The sequence below is a fragment of the Notolepis coatsorum genome (assembly GCF_963971535.1).
Source record: "Notolepis coatsorum genome assembly, chromosome: 2".
NCBI lineage: Eukaryota > Metazoa > Chordata > Actinopteri > Aulopiformes > Paralepididae > Notolepis > Notolepis coatsorum.
In genome coordinates this window covers 190,672,722-190,694,039 of record NC_140166.1, presented here as the reverse complement: position 1 = coordinate 190,694,039, position 21,318 = coordinate 190,672,722, and the positions used below count along the sequence as shown (strand labels likewise).

The following is a 21,318-nucleotide window of genomic DNA, read 5'->3' as shown; positions in this document are numbered from 1 at the left end:
AATATGCATATAGAAATAATATCTAATGTGCTAGTAAATTACTGAGTGGCGTGTGTGAGTCCTTGTGCATGACTGACCAAGGTGATTTCATACACAGAGGTAATTCAAAGTGTTTCACATAAAAAATAAAATAGATCAAATTAAATTCAAGGAGATTATAAAGAGCATAGAAAATAAAAATAAACATCAAAGTGCCATTTTCAGTGGGCGGCACTCAAAGGGACCAAAAAGTGCCCCTTTCTGGTTCGTATTAATTGTATTTAAAATACGTTTTTATTGGAATTCTATCAAATAGCCTCTATATGTAGTAATTACAGACTCAAAACAATGCGTTTTTAAGTTTCAAAACATTGCCCCTTCCTCAATGTTACCATCTCATGAGCGAGAGTCTCTTTGTAGCCTGAAAGGAGAAGTTACACACACTTCAACCAAACCACATCAAAAGAAAATGTAGCCGGTATTCTCAGGGCAATCCTGAAATCAGGGGAGACTTCAGAGCTTTAGTCCAAAGTAGAGCACTGGAGCACACAGATTAAAGGCAATACACTTTATACAACTAACGTTTTGACACAGGGTGCATCTTCATCTCAGCAGTCAAACAGTGTGGGGAAACAATCAATGCCTCTTTAGCCTATTCTATTGGTTATAACTTGCAATCAATCATTTCCCTCAAAAAACCCATGTAGCTAGCTGTAGCTAAACTGAAGCTGAACTGAGAGCCATCAAGTTTCATGTTGAGTTTGAGTTCTCATTTATACTATGCTACTGTAAGTCGTTTGAAGAGAGAAAAGTGTTTTATACTTCCTAAATTCAACCCAGTAATGGGCACGAATACTTTTTTATATTCTGCAGCATTGGAGTGGAACAAGCTTCCATGTGGCCCTGAAAAGCATTGAAGAGGGGGGAAGCTTTAGACGTGCCACAAATAAATGGCTATGCCAGTGTAATGTAGAGTAGCCACGTCTAGGAAGGAGAGGGTAGGGCGTATCTGTCTATAGTCTCTTGTTAGTATGTGTAGGAGTTTAATACAGGTTAATGTTTTATGGGGATGCTCTATGTTTTATTATGATGCTCTATGTTTTATGTTGATGTCTGTCCATGTCCAAAATCAGGGACCATGATGGAAATAAGTGCTTGCACTCTCATGTTTTTATCCCTTGGATGCTGTATTTTACTCCACAATAAAAATCAATCAATCAATCAATCAATCAATACAGTGGATTAAAATAAATTATACTCTCAAAATGCTAAGGAATGGCTAATGAGTTCTGCAAAACCGACAGAAACTATTTTTCCTGGCCATGTGTCTGCAAATACTAGATGAGTCAAAAGAAATTTCCCGATCTGTAAGCTTTGCAATAGGACTCAATCGGGTTGTGTGTTTTTTGGGGGGGCAAGCATGCTATTGATATTTATTCATATTTGCTGTATGTGTGTGTGTGTGTGTGTGTGTGTGTGTGTGTGTGTGTGTGTGTGTGTGTGTGTGTGTGTGTGTGTGTGTGTGTGTGTGTGAGTGTGCGTGCGTGTGTGTGTGCAAATGATTGGGAGATAAATGGAGACGAACACGCTGTAAGCGTGGCTATTTTTCACCTGCCATGATGATATTGATATTGCCTGCACCCGCCGTGATAAGACCAGTGTTTGTGAGTCTTCAGGATTGTAAGTGTGCTATTGGAGGGCTATTCATCTTGATAAATAAAAATATGTAAGTGTGCTTCTTGTTCGAGTGCTGACTTCTCTATTACTCAGCCTATTACTCATATGTGGTCTGTTGTCTCCACTTATGTCATGCCTTCGACCATAATGTAGACATTGAGGGCTCAACACTGCAAGACAAGTTGCACAGGAAAGTAAGGGAGAGAGAGAGAGAGAGAGAGAGAGAGAGAGAGAGAGAGAGAGAGAGAGAGAGAGAGAGAGAGAGAGAGAGAGAGAGAGAGAGGCTGATTAAGAGTACAAATACACACCCAAATAAAATTTATGGCATATGCGCCTTTGGTGTGCCCTTACTTTTTGGTTGAGCCCCTGCCTCCCAAAATGTCTGTGTACATCTTGACATGTCTAGGATTTATATGGTAGAAGTAAGTCAGATGTGTATTTTGGCCCTAACCATTGAGTAGATTGATTGATTGATTGATTGATTGATTGATTGATTGATTGATTGATTGAACATTGTATTAACAGATTGCAGAATGGGTACAATACAGTACGGCTCAATACACACAATTGTTAAGGGGATGCAGACCAGAGAAATACTTTCATCTTGTTTACATCAGGGTCCCCCATTTTCAATTCATAATGATGAGCAGCAATATTTACATTCTAAGTAAATTTTATGACACACTGTTGGTGTTGGTTATTCAGCTGGTTAACCAAACTGGTTAAACTGTTATTCTGTATGCTTGTGCTATATCATAAGGTACTGATGATAAGTTAGGTAAAAATACACAATAAACCAACACTATCCTCATTTTCAGCCATTATCATGTCGACTTCTACCAACAGGTGGCAGTACTCTTTAGTTTTTAGCTGGGCCCTAATTTGCCCTACACACACGCTCAACCACTCATGCACACCTGTCCTGTCAGAGATGCACTCTCTCTCTCTCTCTCTCTCTCTCTCTCTCTCTCTCTCTCTCTCTCTCTCTCTCTCTCTCTCTCTCTCTCTCTCTCTCTCTATTTCAAATTTCACACAGTTCATACAGTTTTCCTCAATTTCACGCTACGTCACACAGCTTTCCACTTGAAAGAGTCTAATATTTCAAAAAGATGGGACACAGTAGGCTAGACCTAATAAACATCATACATTTGTTCATACTCAAAATTCCCCACCATGCTGTACTCATTTGTATGGCTCGGCGGTGATGATCCAAACCATGTGAGGAGCTGAGTGGATCTGCAGAGACCCGGGGAAGAGGCAGCCCACCCACAGCCGCTACTCACTTCTCTCTCCTCCTCTCCTCTCCTCCTGGGTCAGGCAGCATTCCTCTGGGTGCCCTGAGGGATGTCCGCTCTGCTCTGTACAGCAACCAACAGAAGGCAACATCATTCACAAAGGCACAGAAACAACAGCATATGCTACTTTCATTTTCCCCCTGCACGATCAAAGGGACTACATAAAAAACACATTGACAGGCAGATGGGGGAGACTGACAGCGTTTGTCCCGAAGGGTGAAGGGGTGAATGAGTGCAAGCCGAGAGAGTAGCTATAGGATGCTGTCAGATAGTCCATTTGGATTCTGACTGCGCTAATGATGCATGCAAACCTGTTACCACTGAGTGAGTGATTAGGCAAGACATATATACGTCACCCGGTTTAATCAAACCTACATTGAACAAATCAATTGGACAAACCAACTCAACATACAGTAGGAAGATGGAACATGGAGGCCTTTATACCCAGTCTTCACATGAAATACTAGACATACTAGACACTTCTGTATGTAACCGCAAAATGAGCTATAGACCACTTCTAAGCAGTATGCAGCTCGTCACCTGCCGATACGCTCCGATACTGATGTTTTGAATCTTTCTCTCTTGGTGGGCCTGCCCCTCGGTTTTTGATCATAGACTAAAGATAATAAGGTAGGATCCTATGGTTTCCATAATGTATAAGGTAAAATATAGTCTTGCATATAGAAGAAGCTTTCCTATTTAGCTCAAGGGCAGCTTGCCTTGCCTCCCCAACCCCCAGCCTGTTTTTCAAACCACATCTATCATTTGAAATGCCAGCCTCCATGTATACAAAGATAGCCAATACAGTGGTGTATCTATTTCAGACATCTCCAGACAGCTTTTATTGGATTAATTTGTCTTGACAGGTTCAACTAGAGTCATTCTTTGATGGATCCTAAGTTTCTCCTATTCAATTATTTTTTGATCCACTTTTTCTCCCATTTTCTATATTTTCTCCCATCCCAATTTCGTAACATCCAATTCAACCCTCCCCTGTCACGAACGCTGTTTCTTGCCTCCCACAAGCCGGCTGCAATGTGGACTAAGTCATACATAGCACAAGTCCCCTCCGGTACTTGAGGTAACAGCAGTCGCATCTTTTCACCTGCGCAGCTCGATCTCTGTGGCGAGGAGTAACGCGTGGGAGGCTCACGCTGCCCCCGACACTTCCTGATTCTACTGCGCAGGCGCACCAACCGACCTGTAGGAGTCGCTGTCCACAACGCCCGATCCCCACCCATCAGTTTCCCACCCCCTAATACGGCCAATGTGTATTAGTATGAACGACCAGCTAAACTGAAAGCAATGTGGAGCGCTGGGTCTCCGCATTCGTGGCGAGCGCCTTGCCCACTACGCCACGTAGCCGCCCTCCTATTAAATTATTTAAAGCTGCATTATGTAGTTTGGGGAATGAACTTATGAAAAGGAACAAAAAGGTTTGATACTTCAAGGACCACAATGGGAATAAGTCTGAGCCTGTAGTGTGCTGTCCTTGACAATCGTACACTGTGATGTATGTAATTGTCTGAATTCCTTATTTATTGTCAAATAAACTAAACTAAAGACATGAAACACAAATGTGGGTTCCTGGAATACTAAGTAACTAGTTTGCTGTGGTGGCCCTACCACTCCATAACATTTGCACTACAGAGAAGCATAGTCTCTGCTTACTGTTGGCTTACCTTTTTCTAAATATTATTATTATTTTAAATTTTTATATGTGATGAGATCAGAAATGTGTTCTTAGTATTTGTGAATGATTGTCAAATCATTCAAATTCGTCGTCGTCGTGTCCCCCCCCCCCCCCCCCCCCCCCCCCCAAAACTACACAGAGAAGTAAAGAGAAGGCAGACAAAAGTGTGACTTGCAAAGATTTCAAATATGCCACAACAGAAGGCTGATAACCCAAAACAAAATTTGGTCCAAATCTCTGACTGTTTTAAATCTGTTTCAGACCAGAAATGTCATAATATTACAATCATATTACAATCATGTCTACTTCTGACATTTTCATATTCACGTGAGAATATTAAAGGGGATATGATTCACTGAAACTCCTCATCCAGTTATCAATCATATTGCTTCATATAAAAAAAACGTTGAACATTTGAATTCTTTTAACTAGTTAGGTTAATTATTGACGTGCTAAAAGTGTCAAGTTTCTATCTACATTGTGGGTCCTTTCCAAACATTAATCAGTGTTTAGGCTAATTAGTCTAGCAGTGCCAAAATGTTACGTGAGGCCATGTAAGTGCGTCTAGTCTAGTGCTAGAGGGGATGGATCATGCGTCTAGTCTAGTGCTAGAGGGGATGGATCATTTCCCAGCTTTGTAAATTGAGTCACAGTCAAACTGTGTCCTGCCCTGCCTTATTATTGGCTGAGAGCATCGCCCATCCCAGCAGCATAATTCCATCTGGGCTAAATATTTATACAGAGGGGGAACGACCTCGCTTATCCACAACACATTCATTCACGTAAGTGAGAGCTACTTCCAGAGAAGTTGGGGCAGTCCTTCTCTACCAGATTCACATCACTTGCAAAACTTGCAAATAATTTGCCAAAAGAAAAAGTTTTCAGACGTTTTTGGATAGTCTTTTTTTTATGCCTGACCATCACCATGAGCTACTTGATTCCTCTCTTTAGTGTAATTCTCACCTTATGTCAAGTTGGAAGGAACCCTGCCGGAGGTGAGTGGCCCTTTGATATATTTTCCTATACTTTGTTTACAATTCGTTTGTTGATACTTTGAATGGTCATGTTTTATGGCAAGCACACGTATGTAACAAGTGACTAACCTTTAAGACTTTTATACTATAACAACAACAAGATATATATTTATATATATATAAAGACTAAAAAACATTGTAGCTACCCTGTCACTTATTATCTCAAAAGAACTCTGATTTACTTAGAAGATACCTGTGGGTAATAGAGAAATCATATCCATAAACACAGCTTTCCAGTAAGCAGGATAATGTCTATCTGCAGTATCTATCTACACAGTATCTGTATCCTGCAGGACAGTATCTCACCCTAGATGTAATACTACAGTAATTAGAAAGCTAAAATTATGAATTAGTTGTGAATTATTAAAAACGAATTAGTGAGCTAGCAAAGGTTTGGCCATTTGTAGTGTGTGTAATAGTGTAGTCTAAGTGTAATAGATGTGTAATAGATAATGATGCGTTGTTGGCTAACAGGACTGTTTGTTGAAGTTTCCCTCGCGTGATGTGACGGATCGTATGTTAACCCTGTGTTTGTTGACTGTCTAGCGGGGATGTGCTGGCTGCAACAGAGCCAGGACCAGAGGTGTGACATGGTGCTGATGAGAGGGGTGACCAGGGAGGAGTGCTGCGCCGGGGGCCGTCTGGACATGGCCTGGTCCAACACCAGTCTACCCATGAACGAGGTCAGTCTGCTGGGATTCCTGGGAATCGTCTCCTGCAAACCCTGCAAAGGTGAATGAACAGCAACTCTCTGGCACTTTACAACTCTCACAAAACCACCTACCCACAAGGAATATACTGTTTTTTCAAGAACAACGTATACACAAAATATGTGTTGTTGTTGTTTGTTTATTTGGTGCTTGTACACCACAGAATGCACATGACTCAATAAACCAACATTGGACAGAGGACTGTAGGTTATTTTATATTCCATGCCATTGCTAATCTTAAAAAATAAAAGTCCACTTGCTACATAATTACTTGTAACATAGACATTGCATTAGACTGCTGCTGTTGTACAATCCCACACACAGTAACGTTGCATATTCAAAGTTTTAGTCGGAGTGTCCATTGTGTTATGAAATAACAAGAACATTCTAAATTCTGGCCTGTAATTACCACTGGTAGATTGTACTCACGAGGTAAGATAAGCAACGTCTCACAGGAAACCGAGAGTTGCTTATCACTGCTTAGGTACTGTATAATGGAACCTTATGCGGAGGACTTGTGATTGACCCTATGTCATTAACACAGTCAGACAGTGTTTACAGAGTGAATCTGATGAGGAGGGCCAGAAGGCTGTAATGGGCTGTTCTTAGGTCTTGACAAAATGATTCGTCTTTGTCAGAAGAGTGACTTATTTGAACCAACTATTTTCAAAGTAGGTATTTATACAGTGAGTTCTCTGTGAAGCCTTTTAACAAAATGCAGGCGTGGATCTAGGCCAGGCGTTCCATCTAACTCCATCCAGCTGTCCTGAGAAGCTTCCTCTGTTGGAATCCCAGCAGGGTTCATTCAGGTTCACATAGGAGATAGATTCTGTTTTCACAAGGACCCTCACTCATGTGATCACCAGCCAAAGTTGTGAATTATTAAGTGCTGATAAGTTCCAGATAAAACAAAGCTACTGACGGATATGAGAAAATACACTCTACCACTCTTTGACTTGAGCCCACGTTCATTTTTTTCCTTCTTCTGGCCTCGTTGTGTGACTGAGAGCAATAAGCAAGTTAGAATCTGCAGGTTACTGTATACCGGTAGATAGGTCAAGCTGTGTATCAGAGTGTAAGTTCCATAGATATTGAACATAGCCCAAGACCTGGGGTTAGGAAAAATACATTGCACTCTGTATTAGCATAAAAAAATTATGAAAAAGAAGATCATGACCTCATGTGAATCCTCATCTCGAGTCAACAGATTCACTACTATTTAAAGTGTTTGACAAATTAATGGAAATTGAAAGAATCTGATAAATGGGCTACACACCCCCCCCCCCTCCCTTTGATATCCCGCTCTATGCTCGTTCCCCCTCCTCCCCGTCTTTTAATTAACTTTGCATTAACATTTCCCCAATTTCTGGTTGGAAACCAAGGTCTGTTCTCGCACGCTCCAGAATGAGAGAATGAATTCCTGCAGGCTCCGGAAGAAATGTCTGCCTCATGCCCAGACGTCTGGGACTCATAATGTGCAACACTATCCTGATCATTTGGAATTCTCTGGGAGGAAAATTATAGTATCATGAATTCCATGTAATTGGAAGCTTAATGGTTTATTGTCATTATGTTTGGCAGTGAGGTTACCATCTGGAAGCGTGCCGTGGCTCCAGATATCAGTTATCAGCTATATCATTCAGGACCTCACAGTCTTTGTCACCTAGTAGCTACCTTTCAGATACGTCACAGCACTCTTGACTGACACTCAAACTGCTTGTTGAAAACGGTCAATTAATCTCAACTAGCCACCAGTATATCTACTAAAAACATACAGAAGTGAGGGGGTATGGTTTATAATTCCATAGGAGGGAGATAATCTGATACCTGTGTGAGAAACCTGCTGACTGTATAGCAAGAGTGAGTTGGCCTCTCGGAGCGAGAAAGAGAAGGAGAATAACAGGATATTGAGGCACTGGTACAGAAAGGGAAATAAGGTCCTGCTTTTGTATAGGATCCCAGGGGTTTTAGAGCCGAACAGTGTCCCCCCTATTAGACTCCAAAAGGTCCTGGGAAGAACTTGAAGCCCGCATGAAGCGCCTGGTGCCGTCTCTGCGTTGTGTAGGATTACAGTTTCTCCCGAGCTTTGACGTTATGGGGTGTTAGTGGAGCCTGGGCTTCCTCATTTCAGACCCATCTCTCAGGCTGTAAACTTCTCTGACAGCTCTTTGAACTCTGTCTGCCTCAGAGCCCCTCCGTCCCCCTCCTGTTGGAGTCTGCGTGGCAGCGGCTTAACCCTGTCTGGGTGCAGCCGTACAGATGGATCTCGCTGTTATGAAAACACTCCAACCTCACATTCCGCCGCCGGCGAGACACCCCTGTGTGTGACCGTCAATAAAGAGATGTGATCATTGTAAATATTGTGCGAAGTGAAAATTGTGTTACGGTGAGTGTGTGTGTGTGGGGGGGGGGGGACAACGACACACTTTCATGCTTGTTTTGTACGAAAATGTCTGCCGAGTTGCAAGTATAGTAACAATGAACTAGCCCCTCGACGCCGCACCTCTCTCGGCCTTAACGCTCTTTCTTCTGCCTTCGCAGAGACCTGCGAGGGAGTGAAGTGTGGTCCGGGGAAGGTTTGTAAGATGAAGACCGGAAGGCCTCAGTGCGTGTGTTCTCCAGACTGCACCCACATCTCCAAGAACCACCCAGTCTGCGGCAGTGACGGCAAGTCCTACAGGGACGAGTGTGCTCTGCTGCTGGCCCGCTGCATGGGTCACCCTGACCTGGAGGTCATGTACCAAGGAGACTGCAAAAGTAAGCAAGCCGTGGAAGTAGAGACAAATTAATCCTTCAGACAAAGAACCGAGTGAATTAACCGCAAGGCCATTTTTTGTTTGAACCTACCGCTAATTATGTAAAGATGGTTACATTGGGAGTGTTGTGTCATGTACATTCGTATTTAGCGACAGTAAAGGTAGCATACTTTCAGGTGCTGTATCACTTTCATCATTTGGATTGATGAGCTGTCAAAAGCACATGTACAGTAGACCTTTTCAATGGAACTGTGTTGTTGGGTAATGGCTTCAGTCCAAATGTATTTTGTGTCAGCTATTGTATTAGCAAACAGGAAATACACTGGGGCCAATTTATGAATGTTCGTGTTTGAAGTTTGACATGGTCTATAGACGGTTTCAACTTGACAATGTAAACCTTCTAAACGGACCCATGTTTATTTCCTGTTGCAATGTTTGCTGATACATAATAATAATAGTTGACAGGAAATACACTAGGGTCCCAGAATTCCAGTGAAATTGTCTTCATTGTGCTTCGTCTGAAGGGCTCAATTAGATCGATTCCATATTGCACAAGCCGAGAAAGGTGATTATTTCGATGTAGCCAATGCCCTTTCCTAGCCAAACTATTGTTGCACAAGAGAGCCATTTCTTTACACTGTGTTCTACCACTTACACAAGTACTACCTCCCACCCCCCATGTCCTGTACAGAGTCGTGCTCTAATGTCGTCTGTCCTGGAACACACACCTGTGTGACCGACCAGACCAACAGTGCCCACTGTGTGATGTGCCGCACCACACCTTGCCCAATCCCCATGGCAACAGAGCAGCCCATCTGTGGTAACGACAACATCACCTACCCCAGCGCCTGTCACCTCCGCCGGGCCACCTGTTTCCTGGGTCGCTCCATAGGAGTCCGTCACTATGGACACTGCAACAGTAAGGCCTCCTGTTGCTCCTCTCTCTCTCTAACCCGTCACACTGTCACCGTCTCTGTCTGTCCCTGACTCAGGGTCAGTGTGCTGCGGTGGTTTAGGTGCGTTGTGGCTGTGAGCGGTAATGATGACTGTATGATGTGTGAGGGTCATGACTGCCTCACCACCACCACCACTCCTCAAAGTCTAAACCACCACACTGGTGTTTAAAGACACCTCCCTTAAAGACAGATCATTCACTCTTCTCTCTCGTCCCCCCTCTCTCTCTCGCTCATTGTCAGACTGTCTCTCTCGCTCATTGTCAGACTGTCTCTCTCTCTCATTGTCAGACTGTCTCTCTCTCTCATTGTCAGACTGTCTCTCTCTCTCTCTTCACTCTCTCAATTCAGTACAATGTATTGAAGTACAGTTTAGTACTACTATCATATTTATTATATATTGTTAAAGCTTTCATTCAAATCAATAATGATAATAATAATAATAAAAATAACAAAGGCAATAAATAACATTAAATAAGTCATCTTGAATGATGACTCTCTCTGTGTCTGTCTTAATTCAATAAGCTTTATTGACATAAAGTATAAATATTAGTAATACTAGAAATGATGACTCACTCTCTCTCTCTCTCTCTCTCTCTCTCTCTCTCTCTCTCTCTCTCTCTCTCTCTCTCTCTCTCTCTCTCTCTCTCTCTCTCTCTCTCTCTCTCTCTCTCTCTCTCACACACACAGATCCACCGAAGAAATCTCACGATTTTGAAGGCAGTGAGGAGAATGCAGTGTAGACAGATCTGTGGTCCTCGTGCAGCAGAGAGACCACCTTCACCAGCGGCGGGTCAGTCAGCAAGCTGTTCTTCCACATATCTCTCCTCTGGCTTCCCGAGATAACCTCTCATTCTGACAAACCACTCACCCTATCCCACCCCCTTTTGTACATAGAATGACGATACATTTGATAAGGGAGACCTTGCTGGAAGACATATTTTGGCACTATTGCCTCTTCCAGATGGGAAACCAAAATTGCAATGTGTGTTGTTGAGTGGGCTGTTCCGAGTAGATCCAGGGGCAGAGGATGGAATGTGTCACGAGAGAGAAATATGTAGTGGGTGAGGTGTGGGAGATGTGTGCATATTGTAAATAGAATACCACTACTATTTATTGGAGGAGGTATCAAGTTGTATTTATGGTTTTATCCTGTATACAAAAAAAATCCATATATCCGTAGAACAGCTGATGCAAAAAAAAAGTATATTTATTATGTTTTTTTGTTTATGGTTTTTTGTTTATAATAATGGTCACTGGCGTTCCATAGTTTTTACAACTTTTTTACGTTTTTCAACCTTTTTTTATAATACCCCCAAAATTAACTACTTTCTCTTAAAACCAGCATGGCAGCCCTAATTTGTTTGGAAACTTGACACCACATTTTAGCCAATGTGGTTTCAATTCAGTAGGAGCAACAACAGGACCACTGTTGTCCATAACGTCTGTACTTCAGCCCTTTGTTTGGAGGTGAGGGACTGTACAGTATATCTCTCTCTCTCTCTCTCTCTCGCTCTCTCTCTCTCTCTCACTCTACTCTCTCTCTCACACTCTACTCTCTATCTCTCACTCTACTCTCTGTCTCTCACTCTCACTCTACTCTCTCTTTCTCACTCTACTCTCTCTCTCACTCTCTCTATCTCTCACTCTACTCTCTATCGCTCACTCTACTCTCTCTCTCACTCTACTCTCTCTCTCACTCTACTCTCTATCTCTCACTCTACTCTCTCTCTCTACTCACTCTCTCTCTCTACTCTCTCTCTCACTCTACTCTCTATCTCTCTCACTCTACTCTCTCTCTATCTCTCTCTCTCCCTCTCCCTCTCCCCCCACATGTTTATGCTGGATCCCAATCAAATCCCGGCCCCCCCGCTGATCACTAAAATTAACAGTTTAGTCCTGTCTGTAGGAGTTTTATAAGACTGTTGGTTCACCCCCAACCTTGCTACAATACCTCCTCTGTTGAATCCTTGGCTTTGTTTAGTCCCTGTGTTCATGGTTCATACGAGTTCGTTCCAATGCTGTTTGGTACGTGATTTGATTTGATTTGACATATTTATTTCGAACATGTAAATAAATACAAACAATATAAAATCAAAACAAATCATTGATCTCAAGAAATTAAATGGAAAAAAATGAATAAATAAACAAAAGCAAAACATAACTCAATGAATGATGAATGAATTGTTTTTTCTTTTTTTCCCCAAGGATTAACTTGACAAACTAGACAAACAAATTACAGTTAGTCAGTCGTATGATTGAAAGGAAAATCAAATTTGTCTGGGAATGTGCCTTGATTTGCGCCAATTGAATGCAGCTGATCACATTACCACTGTAGATGAATGTATCTGTTCACTTCTGAAACCAAATAGTCAGAAAAGCCAGACATAACCACATATTTTTGGTGCCCAAGGAAGAATAGCTCCTGCGATGCTGTAGCTAATGGGGATCCTAATAAACTAAACTAAACTAAACGTAAAGACGTTCAACAGCCAAAGTGATCTAATTTAATATTTAACCTCAAAACAGATATTGAATAGGTGTTGCTAACAATCCTCTTGGTGTTTTGCAGAACATATTTTTATGAACCATTCAGTTAATCAAAACAGATCCTCTTGTAGATAGAATTCTCATGTACCTGTGTATCTACTGTGAAATTTGTGAAACTTATTTTTGTATTTTTTGTACTGCCATTTGAACTCAACATAAAGTATGATATTTGTCATAATGCCTTGCCTTTCTTTATCGACTCACCACACTGGTAAACATATTGTGCCGCATATCTTCTTAGCTAAAGACAGCTTCCATATACAGTATGTGCTGTATATTTGCTGCTCAATTTGATCCAAAGTCACTTCGAATCTGTTCTATCGTGCTAGATTAGATACTACTAGTAATCTAACCATTAGATTACATTTTAAGACATTTATATGAACAAAACAATTCATATAAACAGTTCTATAGGCGTACTATAGAGCAACTGCACTAAGAGGAAGACTCTACAGAGAGTAGTGCACTCAGCAGAGCGTACTACGGGTATTGCACTACTACCCCTGCAGGACTTATACAACAGGAGGTGCAAATCCAGAGCCTGCAGAATAATAAAGGACCCTCACCACCCCAACAATAGCCTGTTCAAGCTGCTGCGGTCAGGCAAGCACCTCTGCAGTGCATAATACATGCAGCAAGAACAGAGAGACTTCTTCCCCCAGGCCATCAGGACACTGAACACTGATATCTCCACACACAAGCACACCTGAACACACACACACACACACACACACACACACACACACACACACACACACACACACACACACACACACACACACACGTACACACACACACACACACACACACACACACATCCTGCACTCTATTTCTATTTTATTCTATTATTATTTGTATTTTTTTGCACAATCAAGGCAGGCATGGCCACCTTCATTTCACTACATGTCTCATGTATGTATGTGAGTCTTTGTGACGAATAAATCTCTTGAATCTTGAATCTATTCATGGAGATCCAAGACTGTATTGCCACCAGAGATAGTTTGTCTTTCCCAAGTCTGAGTATAGGAGTGCAAAAATACAACTAGGAAAAAAAGCACAACTTTCAGATTATGACCCCCAAGTTAGTAGTTATACATTCAATGGTCAAGTCTAGAGTAGATTCAAGAGTTTATTCATCACATACATACCAGGGCATACAGTGAAATGAAGTAGAGAGTAGAGTAGCAGAGTGATAGCCAGTCCCTAATGCTGTGTTCATCAGCCCCGGAGGAGACCTGATCTGCATGGTTATTCATCTCACATTGTGCTTTAACTAAAGTAGGCTTCAGTGCAGCTCCTGCTATCCGGCGGGCCAGTGTGTGCGTGAGATGGTTGGGCCTCCTTCATGACAGGTCCCTCAGTCTTAGGCCTCTGATGGGAGGGCGGGAAAAAGAATCAAAGCCAGGCTGAGGGGCTTTTCTGCCCCTTCTCCCGCGGGACGTCCCAGTGTTCTGGATGAGGTGGGAGAGACGCTGGGATGGAGGGCGAAGAGAAGGGTGAATAAAAGTGGGGGCCTGGGTACTGACTCACTTTCCTGTATGAAGTACCTCCCTTGTTCCTCTCCTCTCTCTCTCTCTCTCTCTCTCTCTCTCTCTCTCTCTCTCTCTCTCTCTCTCTCTCTCTCTCTCTCTCTCTCTCTCTCTCTCTCTCTCTCTCTCTCTCTCTCTCTCTCTCTCTCTCTCCTGAACTGCGCCCTGTAGCAGCATCTGGTTCAACTTTAGGGAGATGTTTATATTCCAATCCAAGTACCCTTTTATTACATCGGGAGTGGAATTAGATGTTTTGTTTGTTCGAACAGGGGAAACAACATTGCCATTGAGGAGCTGTTTTAATGCACTAAAAACGGTATTTTTCTTTCATATTTTCTTTTTTCGTTTTCAGAATAATAATTCTACACTTGTCACGGCTGTGGGGTCCAGCTCCAGTACTGTAATAACCCTGTCCCCCCCCCCTAGTCTGTCCTCTTGTGTTTCCACCCAGGTCCTGCAGATGTCCCTGTGTGTCTCCCTCGTGCGTGCCATGTATCACCAGCTGTCGTCAATCTGTCATCACCCCCAGCTGTTATCTATTGTCATTAACCCCTCTGTATATATGTTCTATTCCCCCCAGTCAGTCAGTCAATCAGTCAGTGCTGGTACGTCAGTCTGTTTTATCGTCTGTTCTGTCTCTAGCCGCTACTAGTTCTTGTACTTTACTTAAATATCTTCATCTTTGGGAACTTGGGTAGTTTTACTCTACTACATTTCAAAGGATATGGTACAAAGGATATTGTACTCTTTACTCCACTACATTTATCTGAACCCACAAGTTACTTTGGAGATCAAATAATTTTGCATAGAAAAAATGGCAAAGATGTATGAAGATAATAATTATATGTAACAGTTTGAAGCCTGCCAACTTCAAGAGGATGTAATCAGAGCAGCATAATTGGACCACAGTCATACCACCATAGCTACCACTTTAACATAACCTTTAGACGTCAACGGATCACGGTCTGAATTCTCCCAAGCACTGGAATACACAAACGTCATATAGAATGTGTACTTTTACTTTTGATTCTTTCATACATTCAATAGGAAATACTTGTCTACTTTTACTTAGAATTTTCAACTAATTTCAACCAAAAATCTACAGTATACCAGAGTAGTATTTGATCTGGGTATTTCTACTTTTATTTAAGTAAAGGAACTGTGCACTTCTTCTACCACTGGTTCTATCTGCCTGTCTTCAGTTGGAGTAGCCAGTAAGCTCTCACCCCATCTGTTGACCTGTATCCTGCTTGCCTGTTCTTAAATATTAAATATATAAAAATAAATTAAAATTAAATATACCCAGTGTTGGGTTTTACTCGTCATCTGTCTCCTGTCTCCTATCTCCTGTCTCCTATCGCATGTCTCCTGTCTGCACTTGGGTCCACATATCTGGTCATTACAAGATGCTTATATTCGAATCCAAGCACCCCTTGTATTACATTGGGAGTGGGAATTAGATGTTTTGTTTATTCCAACTGGGGGGAAAAGACAACGCCATTGAATTGAATACACTATATCCTCTTAAATCTTAAATAGCTCTTTTCTAAAGCTTTTTTTCTTTCGTATTTTCTTTTTATTGTTCCAAATACAATCTTACTAAATACACTATCAAATCAGAAATAATTCTTCATGGCACTTTGACATGACCCGTCTAAGCACTGGCACACAAACATATCTAGTCATCAGACTCACAGACATGACCTCATTGTGGTCCAGCGGAGTTGCTTTTGTTTGGGGAGCTTCTGTCTTTCAGCGAGGCCCGCATGCCAGCCCAGTGTTTCATCATAGTGAATAATATAAAACATATAACAAATCGCATCTCTTGGATTGGAATATTATCTCTTGAATACCCAGGAGTGTCACACACACGCGAGCATCTTCACCTATTACTTTGTTAAGTTCTTTTACAGTATGGGTGGGAATAAGGTCGGATGCTCAAGTCATAGGTCTGAGTCATTTAAAAATTATTTTGTGACCCACACATTAACCAATGTCTCTCTCAATGCTCTCGTTTCAAAAGTGGCGACCCAAAAGGAATGTGCTGTAAACACCCATTGGGATGCAGAGGTTGGGGCACACCTCAGGGCTGCATACCTCAAGTGACTGTGGTGTACAATACAAACCAAAGGCAGGATATTGAACCAACGAGTTCCATATATTTAAAGGCTCAATCTGTGATTCAAGTGCAAACAAACAAAAATAAGAAATAGGAATGGAGACATGTTTTCATTCTCCAGCTGTTACCCTGAGTAAACCCTAACCCTTGGCACAAAGAATAACACGACACAACGGGTAAATACAAGCTGTTCAATGTATTCACTGTACAGATCTGTGGCAGATCTTTTAACATTGGCAATATTCATAAACACTGAGGTACAACAGACCTATATTCCCATCTACAACAATGGGTTAAGAAAGTTCCAGAAATCGTATTTTCCACCTACTGTACCATCGAGACTGACTGGCTGGGGCTTTTAGTGACAAGAGAAGAAAAGAAAACTACAAATAGATAAATAACTACGGAAGGGCCATTCGTGCCTTCAAGAGGAGCAACCTAATCCCAGTGAACTGTATATCATTAAAACTCTGAGTCTGACAGAGGATATGACGCTCCTCCGTCACACTATCTGAGGCAGCAGCATACCATGCAGTAACCCCAAGGCACATACAAGACACGAGCCGTTTCAAGGCTATTCTAACGTTAACTATATTGACCACGAGACCCGAGAGATTCTCGGCACACCGTGTGTGTGTGTGTGTGTGTACGTGTGTGTACGTGTGTGTGTGCGTGCGCGTGCATGTGTGTGGGTGTGTGCGTGTGTGTGTACGCGTGTGTGTGTGTGTGCGTGCGCGCGTGCGTGCGTGTGTGTGTGGTGTGTACACATGCAAGGGGGAGGGCAAGCAACACTATGTAGGGCATTCCCTGTTGAAGCATATGGAGTAGTTTATGGGGTAAGTCTGTGTGTGTGTGTGTGTGTGTGTGTGTGTGTGTGTGTGTGTGTGTGTGTGTGTGTGTGTGTGTGTGTGTGTGTGTGTGTGTGTGTGTGTGTGTGTGTGTGTGTGTTGTTGAGTGTGATGGTGGGTGTGTCTGTAACCCACCCGCTGATGTACCTAGCGCCTCATCTGTTTGGGTTCCCATGACCTCACCTGTTATGACCATGGACTCAAATGCATACATCGGCCCCGAAACCTCCATCTGAGGTGTTTATACAGTAATTCTTCCAAACAGACGGGGGGCCCGACTGCGGAGCTATAGGAGGTGTAGTCTGACGTCACTTTGGACCGCCCGTGAGGTCCACCCGTATAGGGATTTATCATTGGGAAAATGGATTATCGGCTATTGTAACAATTCTGCCTCATGAAACATTGAAAAGCTTTCCATTTTTGCACAAAATGAGTTCCCTTCTATCACTAACATTATTGTTTAAGTGTTTTTGGTTGAAATACAATTCAGTTTTTTTTTTTTACGATTTTTGCGAATATTTTCATGTTGAGCTATAGATTGTGGATGAATATGCACAGAAAGGTACACCATGCAAATGTTCATGCTTTATTTGTTTTAAACGAGACGATTTAGAAATGGGCAATGGGAAAATACATTGCGTTTTCAAGATGGTGGACCGGCCGGAAACAGCAATGACGTCCACTACACCTCCCTATTTGGACCTCATGTTATATTTCATTCCAGCTTAGCGTTCTGCTTCGCTATTGGAGCTTGTTTATACATATTGTATACATTGAAAGTATTTCTCATGCACCTTACATCTACCCAGCCACGCCCACTCACGGGCACATATATAACCCGGTGGCGTGCTGTGCTCATCCTCCCTCGTTCTTTGGCTCACATGCTCTCTGCAGCTTGAGAGTTGAGATAGTTATTAGTGTGAATTTAGTTTGGAGATGGCAATACCACCAGCACTTCCATCGCTTGGCTTCCACCACTCATCGCGGGGACTCCCTGGACCGGCATCCGGTTCCTCGCTGGCGTGTCGGGCCTAGCAACCTCGATGCCGCGAGATGCAACTGGAGGAAGAGAGACGGCAGTCCAGAGAATGTTGTTCTCTCTTCCCTAGACGGACTATAAAAGAGAAGCAAAGAAGCGCTTGGTGCTTGCCGCGTGTCACAGAGTTTTCTTCAGACTCGGCAAGAGAGTTCCTCCGGAGGATGACTGAAGAGTGACAACGCGCGGCGGGTGTTGGCGAGCCGCGCCGCCCTCTGGTGAGGCCAGTGGCGTGGTGGCACCGGCGTTTTTAGGCTGTCACTGTCGCCCGTCGCACTGTTTAATCGGAAGCGTGAGCACCAGACAACCTGTATTATGTTTAGCTTTAGTCTGTGTAGTCATCCAAGTTGTTACCATGCAGCCTCAGGCCCCTTGCAGGGCGGACCGGAGAAAGACTTTCGTCTTGTTACATCAGAGTCCCCCATGTTTGGCTCAGCGCGGTCCAAGGCGTTGCGCAGCACATCGAGGCAGTACGCAACCCCCGACCCGCACGAGGTTGCGAACCGAGCTAAAACGCTGGTGATTCCCCCTCAAACCTCCGTTTGCATATGTTTTTGTTCAATAAAGAGACCACTCTTGGCGAGAGCTGCATTTTTGGGTTGAATCAAACGTGCAGTGATGTCACTCAAATGTGTTTAATGTGTGCCCGGAACAGAATGACAAGTGGGCCACATTACCCTTTCTGATAAAGAAGTGTAAACGATCAGCATTTGTCTATCTTGTGAAGTGGAGCCGTGGTGGTTCGTGTGGGGTTATCAAAAGATAAAAAAGCATATGCATCGCATTTTCTTTATAAACAACACAGGACTAATACTGCTCATGTCAATTATGTCAAGGCGGCATGGTGGGCCATTTCTTTCGGGCAGTGGCGAATCCTCCTGGAAGCCAAGGGAAGCCAGGCTTCCCCATTATTAAAATATGAATTAATATGAAATATGAAATATAAAAATAAAATATATATATATATTTTTTAAATAATATATTTTTTTATATATAGTTTACAATAATAATAAAAAAATCATTATTTTTCATCTCTGTGTTATAATTTTTTTATTTTTTTCCCTCTTCTCCTTCTCACTCTCTCTAACACACTGTCAGACTCACTGAGCAGAGGCAGTGACTCTGTGCTCACTGCAACAGAGGAGGCAGAGGGGAGGTGTCTTTCTCTAGCATCCACCATGTGATTCATGTATGTGGAGTGCAAAACCAATAATAGCCAATAAGATTCGAGCTTAGTAAAGCGCTTCCCACACCTTAAAACGTGTCCGTCAGCAAACTAAGTACTCTAGCCTCTGCACATTTGCCGCCCTGGAGGTGTGGGAAGCGCTTTACTAAGCTCGAATCTTATTAAATCTAGCCCATGGAATAGTAGTTAGCTGTATGTTTACACTTGAAATGTGTATTTTTATTTAGTGTGCATTTTTATTTTGTCACAATATTATTTGGCTTAAATATATATATATGTTATTTTACCCACTCGATGCCACTGCTCTCGGGAGAGGCCGCATGGCAGAACGGGAGATGGTGCGGCAGCGTTGGGGACCCAGGACCTGTTCTGGTTGCGCCGGACCAGATCAGTCCAGCCCGGTGTTCCGCCAGGTGACGGTCGAGCTCTGCTCTTACTAAGGAACCTGTTAGCCCAAAGGCCCTGTGCATTTCCAGGAGGAAATAACGGGGCGGACCTGACGTCACGTGCCCCCCCCCCCCACTCAAAGGGTGGGCCATCGAGGTACTGTTTTTTCAGAAGTCAGCCCCTCTAAGCGCCCCTGTGTTCGTGGTCCTCCAGGCACAGGTCGAGCCATGCTCTTGCTAAGGAACCTGTCAGCCTGGGTTAAAGGAACAACCCCGTCCTTTTTTCAACACATCGCCTGCTCCACAAGAGGAGGAAACACACTCGACCACTGCTACACCCCGTTCAGAGCCGGCTACAAGGCTGTAGCGGCTCCACCATTGACGGGGGCTACAAGCTCATCCGATCACGACTCCATTATCCTCATTCCGGCTTACAAACAAAGATCACGTGACGCCGTCGTGTCACGTGAGACAAAAAAATGGACCGACCAATCAGAGGCCACGCTTCAGGACACGCTCGAGGATGTTGACTGGAATATGTTTCAAGGAAGCGCCAGTGACGTCAGCGAGTTCGCCGACAGCGTTGTCTGCTTCATCACAACACTGGCTGATAGTATTGTACCCACAAAGAAGGTGTGGGTGTTCCCAAACCAGAAACCGTGGGTGGACAGTACTATCAGAGCAGCTCTGAAATCCCGCACCACTGTCTACAACCTGGGCAGAGAGTCAGGAAACATGGAAGAGTACAAGGCTTCAGTCTATACTCTGCGCAAGGCTGTAAAACTTGCAAAACGGACATATGCTGATAAACTGGAGACACAAATTGCACAAAACGACACAAGAGGCTTATGGCGGGGACTGAGGACAATAACTGACTACAAAGTCAGCGCCCCCTCAATGGGGAGCGACGACGCCTCTCTCGCGGACAAACTCAACTCTTTCTACGCTCGGTTTGGTGTAGACAGTGGCGCCGCTAGCTCAACGGCTAGTGACGTCACTGGCGTGCCGGCTGTTGTGGAGGGAGGGGGGCAACCGCGGGGGGGGGCGGGGGGGCTCTCTCGTTGTCGGAACACAGTGTGAGAAGAGCATTTATGCAGGTGAACACCAGAAAAGCTGCTGGCCCAGATGGTATAACAGGACGCATACTTAAGTCCTGTGCCAACCAGCTAGCCCCTGTGTTCACCGCCATATTTAATCAATCCCTGGCGGAGTCAGTGGTCCCTGCCTGCTTCAAGATGTCTACCATCATCCCTGTACCAAAGAAACCCTCCCCAACATGTCTCAATGACTACAGACCGGTGGCACTCACCTCTATGGCCATGAAATGTTTCGAGAGGCTGGTCAAGGATCACATTTGTGCCTCCCTCCCCAGTGATATGGACCCCATGCAATTTGCATACAGGCCAAACAGGTCCACTGACGATGCGGTCTCCCAAGTACTGCACAGCACCCTCTCTCACCTTGATCGCCAGGTGAGACTGTTGTTCATTGACTACAGCTCAGCGTTCAACACCATAGTCCCCACCAGACTGGTGGACAAGCTGATCGAGCTGGGTCTGAGCTCCGC

The 21,318-nt window shown here is 43.5% G+C and overlaps 2 protein-coding genes across 2 annotated transcripts in view; one reads left to right on the top strand and one right to left on the bottom strand.

Annotated features, from left to right (window-relative positions):
- Positions 1-2,956, bottom strand: part of LOC311222688 (serine/threonine-protein kinase STK11-like) — a 72,092-nt gene extending 69,136 nt beyond the window's left edge. Inside the window, exon 1 of the mRNA XM_084307293.1 lies at positions 2,829-2,956. The gene's annotated coding sequence lies outside the window, so the exon portion shown is untranslated. The remainder of the gene's footprint in view (positions 1-2,828) is intronic.
- A 2,463-nt stretch (positions 2,957-5,419) lies between these two features.
- Positions 5,420-12,819, top strand: fstl3 (follistatin-like 3 (secreted glycoprotein)). The gene is made up of 5 exons (XM_084309326.1): positions 5,420-5,639; positions 6,225-6,410; positions 8,930-9,145; positions 9,836-10,063; positions 10,788-12,819. The coding sequence occupies exons 1-5, from the start codon at positions 5,570-5,572 to the stop codon at positions 10,838-10,840; spliced, it is 753 nt and encodes a 250-aa protein (XP_084165452.1). The 5' UTR covers positions 5,420-5,569; the 3' UTR covers positions 10,841-12,819.
- The last annotated feature ends 8,499 nt before the right edge of the window (positions 12,820-21,318 follow it).

Excerpts from the sequence above, each read along its gene's own strand:
- fstl3 (XM_084309326.1), top strand. The coding sequence starts at position 5,570 with ATGAGCTACTTGATTCCTCTCTTTAGTGTAATTCTCACCTTATGTCAA. Across the intron at positions 6,411-8,929 it reads CTCCTGCAAACCCTGCAAAG|AGACCTGCGAGGGAGTGAAG; the intron begins GTGAATGAACAG and ends CTGCCTTCGCAG. Across the intron at positions 9,146-9,835 it reads GTACCAAGGAGACTGCAAAA|AGTCGTGCTCTAATGTCGTC; the intron begins GTAAGCAAGCCG and ends TGTCCTGTACAG.